Genomic DNA, 14,883 nt, shown 5'->3' on the forward strand with positions numbered 1-14,883 from the left:
GGCTCCGACGGGGAGAGCCGTGCTTTGATCAGTGCAGGAGGGGTGGGGGGGGCTCACAGCTCCATCCCCCTGCTCCCCGCATCCAGGAGAGCGTTTTGCTGTTGGGGTGGGTTTTGTTTGCACGCCGCTGTGGGGTGAAGGCAGAGGTGGTGGTTTGGTTCCGCACCCTTTCCTCTCAATGCAATGTTATTTCTTTGTCCTTGGTGCAATTTGCAGGCCGGAGGCACCTCCACCTGCTGCCACACTCAGCGGTGCTTCGAGCTCTGGACGGTGCAAGTGGTTGTACCCCTGGAAAGTGAAATAACTTCTGCAGCCCAAATGCTATCGGGGGGGAATGGTGTGGTACTGAGAGCCATTGCTCTCTTCTATTTGATAGTTTATCAGCGAACTTCATTGCAAACAAACCGGGCAGCTCCCTGCATCGTGCAGCGGCGCGCAGCAAACCCCTGCACGCAGGGCACCGTGCTCCAGGCACCCCTCATCTGTAATTAAAAGAAACTGCAAATGAGATCAGAACGGGACACGGACGGCGGGTTGCTGTGACGACGTGACGCCAGCTGGAGACCTCCAGACACGGTTAGTGCTGCAGCACGCACACGGGGACCTGTTGGAAATGCCCTGCTTCAAATACCACCTTTGTTGTTGCTGCACAGGGCCGAGTGCCCCCCTCCGGCCCCCATGGCTCCCCCGGCTGGGGCTTAGCGTGCAGGTGAAAGCCAGTTAATCCCCCTCTGTGTTTATAGGGGATCCGTGTCTCTCCAAGCTGTGAATTCCAGCAGCACCTCCTACCCCGTGGGTGTGGACATTAAACCCATCTGCAGCTGAAGCAAATGGGTGCTGGGCTGCTGGGCGCTGGGGGCGGCTCTGTGCCCCCCCGGGGACGGCGGTGTCTGAGCAGAGTGCTGGGGCTTGGTCCCACCGGAGAATCCTCGGCGTGAGTGACAGCAGAGACGGTGTCGGTGTCATAGCAACTGCACCAAACGAGCAGCTCTTTTTCTGCAGCTGACCCTTATTTTCTCCAGGGGGTCTCACAGATCCTATTGGTGATGCCAATGCTCTGCTCCGGCCGAACCCCCCCTGGGCTGCTCCCGGCCCAGTGAGCTGCAATCACAGGGCTCGCCTCACTGCCAGCCCCACCTGCCCCAGGCACCTGCTGTCAGTTCCATGAGGAGCGGGCTCTGAGATCCCCATTGCTTTCAGAAGCTGTTCCCCAGAGCTCTCTTTATTCTGGTCCCAGTTCTCCAGTCCTGGTGTGCATGGCTGCGTGCGCTACCCAGTGCTACAGAACCACAGAACTGTTTGAGTTGGAAAAGACCCTCAGAGGCCATCTGGTCCCTTCTCCTGCGATGAACAGGGACACCCACAGCTCCATCGTGACGGTCCATGGGGCCCTGGGCAGCTTGATCTGAGGGGTGGTCACCAGCCCCCAGCATTGGGTTGGGACTGGATGGAACGAATGCCCCCTCCAACCCAAACCGTTCTACGATTCCATGGCAGCTGCAGGGGCAGCTGGATCCAAAGCGCTTCTGATTTAAAACGCACCGTTGAAATGTAGCTGGAATCAGAGTTAAATTTGACTTTCCACCGAGCTGGATGAGTTTCTGTACAGCACGCCGACCTAATGAGCGCAGCACATTCATCCCACCCGCTCCCCCGTGCCATGAAACGCAGAGAGGTGAGCTGTGGTCTGAGAGCCACCATTCCATTTAAGCCGCAGAGGCAGCAGTGGGAAGCTTAATTTAATTAGCGTGATACGCAGAGATGTAACTTAATCACATTAAGTGTAGCTCGACGTGCTCCTGCTCAAGCTCTCCAGGCTTCAGAAATCGGGGGCCAATCCCATCTCACCCATCCTTGGTCTCGGGTGTGTTTTCCGGGGAAGAGAAAGCAAGAGCTCACCATGGCAGGCTCACGCGCTCCGAGGCGGTGCTTTACGAGGCTGCGATGCCTTCATCATGGCTGTTTATTAGCCTGCCTTAATTGCCTGTTCAGCACCGTAGGACATAAAGAAAAGACGGGCGGAGCGGCAGAGCCGTGTGCCACCTGCACGGGTGAGGCTGGGGTCCCTGGCACTCACAGCCCCCCCCGGGCGCCATCCGCCTGCGTTAGCACGGCATTTAGCAGGAGAATTAGCAGCAAAAAGCAAATGGCACTGGAGGAAAGAGTGTTCCTCTACGACCCGGTGTGGCACGGAGGTTCTGCCGGTGCCCGTGCAAAAGGCAAACTGCAGGGATGAGTCCTGCGTTCCCCCCAGCCCGCAGCTCCCTTGCTCTGCCCCACGCTAATGTGGTTTGTGGTTAGTGGGAACTGGACTGCTGAGGAGCCAGGATGCCGTTTCTATGGAAATGTCCTGGAACATCAAACGAGGGAACAGAAAAACAGAAAATATGTTAATAAGAGCTGCGAGCCAGGGCTTTCGCTGAAGTGTTTGCGATTTTGATACCAGGCGTCTCCGGGTCTCCTGCGAATAGGGCTTTGCAGCTCATTATTTCCTCCTCGGTGCAGAACGCCAACGGGAGGAGTGCAGTGGGCTGACACGGCTCTGCGGGGCTGTGCGGGGAGAGGGCTTTGCCACATGTCCCAAAACACGAGACCCGGCACCCAGCCCTGTGGGTCGCTGCCCTGGGGCACACCGGGCCTGGGGGTCCCGGGGCTGCCTGTGGACGGGGAGCCGCAGGAACGGGGCCACGCCGCCAAGGGGACAAACCGCACCGCGGTCCCCGTGGAGGGGACGGGGCCTTGGCTGGGGTCCCCCCCGAGGGGACAAACGTGGCTGCGGCCCGGGCTGAGCGGACAGGGAGCGCGTCCGGTCCCCACGGGGGGACGGCGGCAGTCCGGGGTCGCCTCACTGAAAGGACAAGCCCTGCTGCGGCCGCTGCCGAAAGGCTGGAGCCCGGCTGGGTCCCCGCGGAGGGTCCGAGTCCCGCAGAGGTCGCAGCACCGCAGGTCGGGGCCGCACTCGCCCCGCTCCCCGCTCCCCGCTGCCGGCCGCCCCCGGCGGCGCGCTCCGATTGGCGGCGCTCCCGGCCCCGGCCCCACCCCGGCGGGTGCGGTGGGCGGTGCGGACCCGCTCGGCCCGGCCCGGCCCGGCCCTCAGCCACTCTGCGGGCGGAGCGCGGCGATGGCGGCGGCTCCGGCGGGTAGGGCAGGGCAGGGTAGGAAAGGGCTGGGCGGCTCGGGGGAGGCTGCGGGGCCGGGCAGTGCTAACGGGGCTCTCCCCTTCTCCCCGCAGAAGCGGAGACCCGGCAGCGGCTGCTGCGCACCGTCAAGAAGGAGGTGGGTGCGGGGAAGCCGTCCCGCTGCCGTGCCCGGAGCGGCCGTTCCGTTCCGTTCACGTCCCGGGGGGACCCGCGCGTGTCCGTGGGTGCGTGCCCAGCGCCGGGCGGTGCCGCCCTGGGGCAGCGGTAACCGCGCGGGTCCGTCCTCGTGCTGCGCCGGGCCGGGCCGGTGGGGCTGGGGGCGGCCGGTCCCCGCGTGGGACCCGTTGCAGAGACCCGGTGTGCCGCGGAGCCCCGCGTCCCCGAGAGCATCCCTGCCCGCGGGCTGTCCCTGCAGGCCGGCTCCGCCGGGAGCTCGTGGTGTTCTGTTTCTGGCCGCGTGAGCGTCTCCGCGCGTCCCCGGTGGGCTCGGGGAAGCGGTGCCCCTCCTGGGAGCGAGCAGGGACGCTGACAGCCCGGCGTTTGTTCGTCCAGACCCCTTCCCCGCCTTTAATCCCGCGCCGGGCGTGGTGGCGAGGAGCGCTACTCGTTGCCTTGACGACAGCTATTAAACCGGCGAAAGGCTGTGACATTTCTTTAGCATCCTGGCTGAAGCCGACATCTCGTTATTGCCGTCTGCCTGCGGCTCCTCCCGAGGCTGCAGGTGGGGATGGGGCTGCCGGGAGCACGGCCGGAGGAGGACGGAGCTTCCTTCCGCAGCCTGCTGGGCCTCAGCGGGCACGGCCGGTCTCCAAGAGCATCTCCCACGCTGGCAGCAGCCGGTGCTGGGCTTTTCTCTCCGTGCTCTCTCTCTCTCTGTCTCTCCAGGGTCCCTATGTTTGAGGAGAGTGCCTAAAGGAGGAGAGCCGAGGGCTGGGATGTGCCCTTCTGGGAGCGCGGGAGAGCTGTGTGCTGGCTCTGAACGGATCCGCTGGGCTGCACAGGGGGTTGGTGAAGGCAGGTGGAGGGGAAGGATGAGGCAGGGTATGGAAAGAGCCGTTCTGCCCTGGTGGAATGCCACCAGCCCGTGTGTCACAGTGCCGTGCCATCAGCAGGCGCCTCATAGCAGCTCTACAGCAGGGGCAGTGCTGATGCAGAGCTGAGGTTTTCATAAAATCACAGAACGGCTTAGGCTGGAGGGGACCCTAAAGGTCCCGCAGTTCCAACACCATTGCCCCGGGCTGGGTGCTCCCCACCAGCTCTGGCTGCCCAGGGCCCCATCCAGCCTGGCCGTTAATGCTGCAGGGCTGCCCGCAGGCTCTCTCCCAGGCAGTCTCACTGCTCTGGGCTCGGTTGCTGCTTTGCCACGCATGCATCGGGCAGCTGCGCTTGCCCCAGGGTTTCTCCCAGCACAGTGCTGCTGCCCTTGGCCCCGCAGGCCGGGCTGTTTGCACGCAGCCACACAGGTGCAGGGGTTCCATGTGAGATCCATGCTCTGCGTTCTTTGCTCCGTTAGGATTTAAAGAAAAAAAAAACGAGGAAACATGATCCTGTAGGTTACATATGTAATTATTTAGTGACATCCCTGAAACTGGGAGCTGGTGGGGCATTCTGTTTCCCTTTCTTTGCTCGTTAAGCCCATGTTGCTTACGCTTTTGCTGGTTTTTTGTCATTTCTTTCCCTTTTCTAGACTGACTTCGGGCTAAGTCGGGAGTCTGTGCAGCCTTTGGAGCAGCACTAGAAAGGGCCAAGTGCAGAAACCCTTATTTTCTTTTCCCAGCCCTTGCATTCTCACCTCTCACAAAACTCCATGTTCTCATCCCATCAAACCAAGCCTGCTTTGCACGCCCTCAGCCGTGGTGCTTTGGGATCTGGTGGGGTTCCCACGTGTCAGTGAGCTCCGCTGGGACTGGGAACAGCCACGGATCACACAGGGGAAGCCACATCACATCTGTAGCCATAGGGCAATAGCTGAAGGAGTAACAACACAGTGCAGGCAATGTCTGATTAGAGGAGGTAGGTAAACAATAGCTGGAACTGTCCATAGCCCTACAGCGAGCAAATGGGCTCCAGCATTCGGTTGTTGCCATGGTTAATGCATTTTTATTTTTAAGAAGTCCTGCTCTGCAGTAGATTTGTGGATTGAGATGAGTTGGGCTGTCGCTGTCATTTTCTTGTGTGTGTGTGTGTGTGCCCATATGGTTATAATAAATCAAACTGATCTCGAAAGCTGCAAAACTGACTGTCTGTCAGCAGGCTGCAGGGGAAGAGTGGCAGGATGGTTTGCGGGGGAATTCTGGTTCCTGTTACGCAGGACCAGTAACATCAAATCTTCTCTGATTTTTCTTTTAGAGCCTTTATCAGATGGAGCGAAGCTGATTTAGAAACCCCAACCCCGAAATATCCCAGACTGAATTTCCAACTGCAAATGTGCTGAATGCAACCCACCCTCTTCCCCCCTCCTTTTATTTTTATTTTTATTTTTTTCTTTCTTTTGGAAAGTTTCCTTTTTGCTGCAGTTCTGTGGCAGGGTGTTTTGACCCACCCCCCCCCCCCCCCCCCCCCAAGCTAATTGCCTTGCAGACAAGAATAGGTGGGGCAGCAGATGTTACCCGTGAAATACAGGCTGTGCTACCTTGTGCCTGGATTTAGCTGCACGAAAGGCTGGATGGAGTATGGAATTAGAGAATCATCTTGCTTATTCCTCTGCGAAAACTTCGTTTTTACTCGACTTGCCTCTCAGCCAATAGCTCCGGGTGTTTTAACAGTAGGGATCTGAGTTGGAAGGGATGCATAAGGGTCACTGAGATCCAGTTGTCGAATGACTTTCAGCCTGCTTGCCAGCTCTTGTCCCGTGGCCTTCCCTCTCTATGGGATACATTGGCTCCCTGATGGCTGGGGTGGGTGTTGCTGCAGCTGCTCTCTCCTTCTATCGCAGGCATGACCGCATCAGGCAGCATCTCCTCCTTCCTCCCTCAGGTCAGCTCCTGCTGGGCAGCCCAAATGGCTGCAGGGTCCGTGCCAGCTCTTTCACTCAGGAGCAACAGAAAGTTGTGAATTAATTCCAGCTTATTAGGATTGGAAGAACGGGATGATGGGAGCTGTCGGAGTTCTCAAGGCCGAACTAAAGAAGCGAGGCTTTGTGCGCCGGTCAGGGCGGCTCAGACAGAAGGAAGATGCAGATGATAAGCTGAAGGTCTGTAATGAAAGAGGGGCTCTCCAGCAGCACGGTCAGCACGCTCGAAACGTCCGTGTATCAGAAGTAAACAGGAGGCTTTAATGCCGCGTTCCTTGATTGCCTGCATTGATCTCTTCTGAGAAGAGTATTAGTAACCGCTGGGGGCCATTTTCTCTCCTTTTGAAGATAAAAGCGCTGGTGTCTCATCCTCCGCCCGCCCTGGCTGGCTCTGATGCCCAGCACAAGGCAGCTCTGCTCCTCTTTTCCTCACCCTTCCCGGTGCTCAGCGAGACGAGGCCGGCGTTCCTTCCCCTTCCAGCTGCCGGAGCGCCGTCCTCGTGCCGCCGTGCACCCCGAGCGCGTGGCACTGCCCCACAGCACCTCCGGGCGTGCGGGCTTTGGGCGGAACCCGGCGCTGGGGCAAGCCTTCAGGATCAGGCCCTGAGAACAGAGGCGGGGCTGAAGTTCCTCCCGAAGCGCGGCGGTGTCGGCTGGGCGTGTGACGGCGGTGCCAGCAGTGCCAACAGATGGCACGGAGGTTTGCGCGTGACAAACACCACAGGAATAGCACCAGCGACGGCGTGAGCTGATGCGGTCTTAAATTAGCGTTGCACGCACGGGTTGATGACTTCGACTCGATGCCTCCGAAGAAAGTGGGGTGCAAAACGCTGTCTGCAAATGCAAACTGCTGGGACCGCTCCCACGCATTAATGTTGCGTCTGTTTCAGTAAGCCATCCCTTAGCGCTGTGTAATACCTGAGGAGTGGCAGTGCTGCATGCACAGACCTTGCATGGGGCATGGGGAACTGCTGCAGAGCTTAGCCAGAGCTTATTCTTGGAACGGGACCTTGATTGAGAGGAGCAGTGAAAGGAGCGGTCAGGTTACGCCAAGGGCTTCCCGTGTGGACGCGTTGCACCGAAGCCGATGGGGAGACGGGCTTTTCTGTTCTAGAATTGACTTCCAAGTGCGTAATCAGAGCAGCAATGAGAACGAGAAGGTGGCAGCTCGTGAAAAATGGGCAAAGCAAACATGCGGAAAGCAAACAAAGTTTAGATTGGAGGTGGGGCACCGCCTGCCCCGTGCTCACGGTTCCGCTCCCATGGAGCATCCCCAGCGTTCCTCTGGAGTCTACCTGCAGCTGCCCCATATGTCCCTATGTGGGCAAAGTGGGGACTGCTGTGTTTGAATGCGCTCTGCTATGAGGCCCTCGCTCTCAGGCTTTATTTCTCATGCATCTGCTCACATGTAGCCCTTTGCATTGGCCGAGTGTCCTTGCTGCAGTGCCCTCCCCACTCCTCTTCCTTTAAATACCTCTGATTTATGTGGCTCGGCGCGATAACCTCGCTCAATACAGCGTTGTGGGTTCTTCATCTTTTTTTTCTCCCCGCAGTGGGTAATTTTCCACTGAGCTGCAGCTCCTGGCAGGGTTTGTTTGCGGGTTGCTGCATTGAGCTGGGTGCCCATCCAGGCCAGGTGCCCGCTGTGCCCCATGGCAGCGCTGAGCAGATGGGGTGAGCGATGCAGCCCAGCAGTGGGACAGCAGCTGCCAAATGTTTGGATATGCAGCTTCAGTCTGAACCCAGAGCCTTGTTTGAAGTTTGTGATTTGGTGATGCGCTGCGTGCGTTGATTCCCAAGTGTTTCTCCCAGGTTGTTTTTTTTTTTTTTGGGGGGGGGGGGGGGGGGGTTTAAAATACGGATCCTTCATCTACGCTTTTGGATGATTCACAGGGAGCCAGTTCCCCCGAGGGTTTCCCCATCACAAAACGGCGGAAGGGATTTCAGATCTGGAGAACCTCCCCGCTCTATTGGGGCTTTGGGGTTTCTATGGCCTGGCCTGGCCTGGCCGTGCCCCCCAGCAGCTGCTGTGACCAAGAGGGGTGACTGCAGGCTTTGCTCACAGTGAGACTTTTTTCTTAACCCATTTTCAGAAAAGGGCTTCCTCTATTGGCCGGCCAGCTGTGCATAGCTGGCCTTGATTTTTATCCTCCTAAGGAGCTTAATTCCCCCAGTGAGGCCATTAGAGGCTCTGCAGATGCAAGGTTTGCTTGTCCAGCTCTTGACCTGCCCTTTTTTCTCTTTCCTTTGCCTTTAGAGAGAACATCTCAATACGCTGAGCTGCTTGTACGCCCACACCTCTGCCCCGTGAGCCCTTTACCCTCTATTTTCTGAACCCAAGGAGTGCAAAGCAGGGTGCTTGGGAGCAGACCTTAAAGATCACCCAGTTCCAACCCCCTGCCGTGGGCTGGGTGCCCCCCACCAGACCAGGCTGCCCAGGGCTCCATCCATGTCCTTGGGCACCTCCAGGGATGGGGCGTCCCACGTGGGTTACCATTTATTTTCTTCCCATAATTGTGCTCCTGATGTACAACCTACATGACAGCTTCCTTCTGATTAAGTCAGCTGAAATGAGTGCCTGGGATGTGTCGTGAGCAGCGCCTGGAGGGCAGCGTGATTGCATTGCCGTGCAGGGGGTTCCTGCTCACAGCTGGTGCCGGCTGATCGCTGACCCTGGCGCTGCCGGGCTCCCCGTGTCCCATGCCAGCCATCTCGTGCCCGCTCCACCCCAGGTCCCGCTTTGCTGTGGGGGTGAAGCTCCACAATCCCTCTAACCCACTGTGTGCTCCACAGGTGAAGCAGATCATGGAGGAGGCGGTGACGAGGAAGTTTGTACACGAGGACAGCAGCCACATCATCTCCTTCTGCGGTGAGCGCCTGGGGGAGCAGGGGGAGGCTTTGCCATCAAAGTGAGATTGTTCCTGCTGCCCTGACCCTTCTGTGCAGCTTCGGTCACCGTTCACGCTGTACGCCTGTCTGCCCCTCGGAGGTGGTCGGCGCTGGATGGGGCGGGTGCATGGTGAATGTCATACCTATGTATGAACCCAATTAGCGTCACCCTGCTGATAACGAGGGGACGCTGCAGGCTGTCTGATGCATGAGTTTGTTGTGGCGTGGGGAGCCCTGGGTCTGGAGCCGGCCCCTCGGTGCTGAGTGGATGAGGACGTTGCTCAGCTGTGCGGTGCGGGTGGGATGGGGGCAGGTGAGGGGCTGCGGGCAGGCAGCATTCGTCAGGCACGCGCTGTGCTGCCTGTGTGCCCAGCCCTGTCCATGTCGAGTGTTTACCCACTCACCCAGAGCTTGAGTGTGCTTTGGCGAGGTGCCTGGTGCCTCCGCCTGCTCCCAGCAGCTGCTGCTATGGGGAGAAAGCAGTGACCTCTATGGAAGAAGAGCAAGACCCCTGCTGCCTTCCCACCTGGCAATTGGCTTGCATAACGGTGCTTTTATAGCATCAGAACCATTGGAGTTGGAAGGGATTTTTAAAAGCCATCTGGTCCCACTGCCTGCAGTGCACAGGGACACCCACAGCTCCATCAGTGCTCACAGCCCCGTGCCCTGACCTTGGGTGTCTGCAGGGACGGGGCACCACCACCTCTCTGGGCACCCTGTGCCAGTGCCTCACCACCCTCAATGTAAACAGTTCTTTTCTTATATTCAGTCTGTACCTCCCCAGGTGTTTTCCCAGGTGCTTTTGAATCTCTTTATAGTCTCTTCTCTCAGCAGTACTAGGTTTATGATGGCGTTGTAGCAGATGGCGTTGCAATGGATGGTTCTGTCAGAGCTGCTGCCCTGCTTGAAGAGAGCTTGTGAGCTCCTGCTCCCTCCTGGGAAGTGGGCTTTTTACAGGGTCTGATAGTGCCAGGACAAGGGGAGTGGTGTGAAACTGAAAGGGGGAAGATTTAGGTTTGACATTAGGAAGACATTCTTTACTCAAAGGGTGAGGCCCTGGCACAGGCTGCACAAAGAGCTGTGGGTGCCCCAACCCTGGAGGTGCCCGAGGCCACGGATGGGCCCTGGGCAGCCTGAGCTGGGGGGCAGCCAGCACACGGCAGGGGGTTGGGGGCCTTAAGGTCTTCTCCAACCCAAGTGATTCTATGGGAGAGCTGCTGCCAAGTGCTGGTGCAGGACCCAGCAGTCTCCCCAGCCTTGCAAGTTTCTTTTAAGGCACAAGTGTGAAGCCCAGGCTTCCCGAAAGCAAGAGACCCCCCTAACCTGCATCTCAGCCGTGGGGCTCTTGCAGGTAAGGGGGGGCATCCTGTGCCCGTGGGGTGTGCTGTGACTGTCACCGCTCTGCAGGGACACTCACTGAGCCACGCTCAGCTGTGCTTCGGCACAGCCCATGCTGGGGCCGTGTGGCTGCTGCTGAGCAAACGCTGCCGGCAGCGTGCAGAGGGGGAGCAGCCCTCCTCCACGCACAAACTGCTGAAGGGCAGCTTGCTAATTTGGAGCCTGGGAAGTAAATGACAGAAGCGATGACAGCTTTGGAAGGAGTTGCTCCGGTAACTCGTGTAGCGCTGAATGAGACCAGAGCATCCGCGGGCGCACACACAAAGCAGAAAGAGAAGGGGGCAGTGAGGTCTCCTTTTGATTTTGGAGAGCAGAGCCTGCCTTCTTCCTTTTGTCCCAGGCTCCTGGATGAAATACAGCAGGTGATTGGCGGGGCCCTGTGTGCCTTTGTGCTCTTGTCGACTGAAAGGCATCGAAAGAGCAGAGCAGGCTTCAAGGTGTGACTCATTCTCTGCGTTCCATGCAGCACGAGGCTCCGCAGCCTGCAATTATTTATAGCCGCCTGCGGCACGGAGCTGAGGCTCCTGGGCACAAAGACTGGTCGGTTCCTTCTGGTTCTTATTGATGCCACTGCGCTGCCGCTGGGTGGTGGAAGGACCAGGAGCCAGGCTGTGCTGCTCTCTAAATTGGATGCTCTGTGCGCCTTCCTCTGCTGCAGCTCTCAGTGAGCCGGGGGAGCTTATTAATAACCTCCGCTGCTGACAAGCAGAGCGTGCTCGAGCCCGGCTCTGGCTAAGCAGAGCTGCCCTTTCCTCTGGGGAGAGCTGCCTTCCTCACAGAGCCCTCCTCATCCTCCCGGCCCTCTGCGGAGCCAGTGTACCGCGAACCCCTCCTGATGAGAGCAATGGGCTGGCAGCAAAGGGCAGCTGCCCTTGCTGGATGCAGACAAACGCGAGCTGGCACCTGTCATGTTCACGCTGCCCTGGGAGCTGACGGGGGCCGGTGGCAGGGCTGGGGGCTGCCCCTGCCATGGAGCACATTGTCTGCGTCAGCGCTCAGCCGCCGAGTGGGTTGGAAACGTGCTCAGGAGCTCTGAGAGCTCTGTGGTCTTTGGCCTGGGCACAGCCAGACAGAGCAGAGCGCCCGTGCCGTGTGTTCTCTGCTGTAGGTTATGCCCTTAGGGATGGGCAGAGCGTGTGTTTGCAGTGGTGGCGGAAGGAAATAATGAACCGGGCTCCAAAAATCATAAGGTTAGAGAAGAAAACACCATTACTCTCGGATTTAACGTGGGCAAGTTGCACTTTGTGTGCTCAAGCTTCTGAGCCCTGGGGAGAGCACAGGGAGAGTTTCCCCTGTGTAGTCTGCACTCTCCCAGCAGGAGCAGTGTTTGCAGAGGTTCTGGGCACGGCACTGAGGATGGATGCTGATGTTTCTGTGCTGCTGTAGTGCGCTGGGAGGCGTTCTGCACCCCAGCTGCTCTGTGTGCTGCTCCCTAGCTGACAGCAGTGTGTGCTGCACAAAGCAATCTGCTGCCTTTCCCGTGCCAGCACAAGCGCTCTAACTTGCTTGCTTGGAAACTCAGAGCAGAACTGACGGCGCGTCAAGCATGCAGTGCCAAGCAGGAGCAGCCCAGGGGTTAGGCTCGGTGTTCACGGGGCTTTTCTGCTTGCAGTTCTGCTTCCAGCTGGCTCCCAACCCACTTGGCAGAGGTGGGTGCCCGCTGCTCCGCCCTGCACAGGGCTGGGAGCTGCCTGAACGCTGGGGAGATGCCCCCTGGGCACTCTGCAGTGCCTGGGTGTGGTCTCGGGCAGGTAGGGCTGTTTGTGTCTGCCACCTGTGCTTCAGCCACGTAGTGCAGAATGACTGATGGCTGTGGGATGGGATGATTTGGGTGCTTGTCAGGGAGGGAGGGATCTTCTTGCCGTTGGCAGCTGGCGCGCAAACAGAGCTCTGTTACAGCTGGGAAGACCCATCCACGCGTGGGCCGTGCTGTTTGCAGCGTGTCTAGGCTTCAGGAAGGTCGGTGCAGGGCTTTATTTAAACGCAGGGCATGGGGAGAGCCGAGCTGCCTTCAGGAGGGCCCTGCAGGGTGCCAGGGAGGTCACGCACAGGGACTTACAGAGACCTTGGATCCACCGCAGCAGGCGCAGGTTAACTTTCCTTTGCGGCACTTGCATCTCGGCATACCTGCAGTTCATGTTCTCTTGTATCAAACTCCTCCTTTTGTCCAGATTAGCTGAACCAACCTCAATTTTTCTTTTTTTTTCTTTTTGCAAAGCTAAAATAATCTCTCTGTACAGTCAGCAGAACTCATAGGCAGGAAGAAAGACCACATGAGCTCCCTGCTGCTTTGGGTAAATAACATCTGGGTACCTTGACGTTCTGTCTGCTGAGACAGGAACAGAGCATGACATTGGTTTCCTCTTGGGAAACGTTTCTGCTGTGCAGTGAGGTCATGGATGCTTCACTAACGAGTTTGCTCTGTTGCAGCTGCTGTGGAAGCATGTGTCCTGTACGGGCTGAAGCGCAGGGCAGCAGGATTCCTGCGCAGCAACAAAATAGCAGCTCTGTTCATGAAGGTGGGCAAGAGCTTTCCTCTGGCAGAGGAGCTTTGCAGGAAGGTGCAAGACCTGGAGCAGCTCATCGAGAATGCGTAAGGCGCCAGCGTGGCCGCTGTCCCACAGCCTGCCTGCATTTTGGTGTGGGGGTGCTTAGTTTGAGCGTAGCTGTGGATTGCAGTGTCCACCTTGAGTCTCCATAGGAGGACTTGCTCTTCCAGTGGAGCAGAGTCCTTTCCTGGGCTTTTAATACCTTGAGTGCACTGGTGGGTTCTCTGGGAGATGATGAGTTGTGGTTCTTCCTTTCTCTGCCCTTTGTGTCATGCTGTAGGGACAGCGACACACATCTGCTCCTGAACTGCCACGGTTTATGGACCAGTGCATGAAGCCAACTGGAACCAAATCTGGTTTGCTTCACTGTACAGGGCTGTAACCTGCAGTAATTCAACCTCTGTTTAAGTGTGGCTTACTCATCCTTGGACAGGACCCAGGGAGGTGGATGGAGCAGCTACCTGGGGGCAGGAATCTTTCAGCTGTCCTGAGATAAGCTGCTTTGCTTATGAACTGCTGTCCTCAGGCACCAGGAGGAACCAGTGGGAGTCTGCTGGGGGCAGAGACTTGTTCTAGGGCGCCTTTACAGTTGGAAACAGATTTAGTGAAGGCAGTTTTCGGATGTAGCCGTGGGCCTTCTGGGGTAGGGGATGGGATGGATGAGGGGAGCAGTCTCTGATGTTGTCACCTTCTGCCTCTACAGACGAAATCAAGTCCAGAGCATCCCAGAGAACGTGCGCAAGATGCCAAAGCTGCCCAACCTGTCTCCTCAGGCCATCAAGCACCTCTGGATCCGCACAGCCCTCTTTGACAAGGTCTTGGACAAAATCGTGCATTACTTAGTAGAGAACAGCAGGTGAGTGCTGGCCCCGGCCGACGTTTTCCCCTTGCAGCTTGTTCCAGTCGTGCTGGAGGTGCTATGGTTGAGATATGTCCAGGTGGGCTGGAGAAGTCACTCTGTGCTGGTTGTGTCACTCTGTTCCCAGCACGGGGACTCCAGCTGATACGCTGCTGCTGGCCAGCCGTGTGTGCTCCCTAAAAATGACAGGCCATGCTTGCTCTGCTGATGGAATGGTTGTTGTGGACCACGTTGTCCTTGTCTTCTGGGAGCTGCATGCTGAGGTGTCCTGACCTGGTGAGGTGGACAGCCCCAGGAAAGTTTTGTTAGAGGATAGTGATGCTTGTATTGTGCTGCAGGAGGGCGTCTGTCCCCCTGGAATTTCTTAGCAAGTAGGAACAGCCTGTCATGGGCTCCTTGCCCTCTCACCATCAAGGAGGGAGGCAGACAGAGGAGGGCATTACAGTGGTTCAAACCTCAGTCTCTGTCGTTCAGCTCTTCCAGGGGGCTGAAATGCTGCAGCATGCTGTTCTTTTTCATTTCTTCTAGTAAGTACTATGAGAAAGAAGCTCTCCTGATGGATCCTGTGGATGGACCGATTCTTGCATCTTTGCTGGGTAACACTTTCCTCTTACCCTAGTCAGTAGCTTGCTTCCTGAACCTGAGTTCTTGGTTCTGTGATCCCAATTCAATTATTTTTTAGTAAGAACTTCATAAAGCTTAATAGCTGTGGAGGGGCAGAACCACTTCCGAGTTCTTTGCTGCCATTACATGGTGCAGCAATGTGTGCTGAGCGCCGTGCTTGCCCCGCTCTGGGACGCTGGGCTCCGGGGACCTGAGCACGGGCCGCAGTCATTGGAATAATGCTGCTGACTTCCTTGTGGCTGTGGTTTATCTTTGTGCAGTGGGGCCCTGTGCACTGGAGTACACCAAGATGAAGACAGCTGACCACTTCTGGACAGACCCTTCAGCCGATGAGCTGGTGCAGAGGCACCGCATCCACAGCTCGCACTGCCGCCAGGACTCGCCCACCAAGCGCCCGGCGCTCTGCGTGAG

At 57.8% G+C, this 14,883-nt stretch overlaps 1 protein-coding gene across 9 annotated transcripts in view; it reads left to right on the forward strand.

The window, feature by feature from the left end:
* Nucleotides 3,081-14,883, forward strand: part of SGSM1 (small G protein signaling modulator 1) — a 28,457-nt gene continuing 16,654 nt past the window's right edge. For 8 of the 9 annotated variants that reach the window (XM_021413085.1, XM_021413090.1, XM_021413091.1 and 5 more), the window contains exons 1-7: nt 3,081-3,140; nt 3,233-3,276; nt 8,947-9,022; nt 12,871-13,033; nt 13,693-13,845; nt 14,377-14,444; nt 14,733-14,878. In XM_021413085.1, the coding sequence (XP_021268760.1) occupies nt 3,122-3,140; nt 3,233-3,276; nt 8,947-9,022; nt 12,871-13,033; nt 13,693-13,845; nt 14,377-14,444; nt 14,733-14,878 (669 nt within the window). In that variant the 5' untranslated portion in view covers nt 3,081-3,121. Of the gene's footprint in view, nt 3,141-3,232; nt 3,277-7,994; nt 8,218-8,946; nt 9,023-12,870; nt 13,034-13,692; nt 13,846-14,376; nt 14,445-14,732; nt 14,879-14,883 lie in introns of those variants that run through there. The other variant, XM_021413089.1, reaches the window with a different exon arrangement.

This window comes from Numida meleagris, chromosome 14 (assembly GCF_002078875.1).
Source record: "Numida meleagris isolate 19003 breed g44 Domestic line chromosome 14, NumMel1.0, whole genome shotgun sequence".
NCBI classification, from domain to species: domain Eukaryota; kingdom Metazoa; phylum Chordata; class Aves; order Galliformes; family Numididae; genus Numida; species Numida meleagris.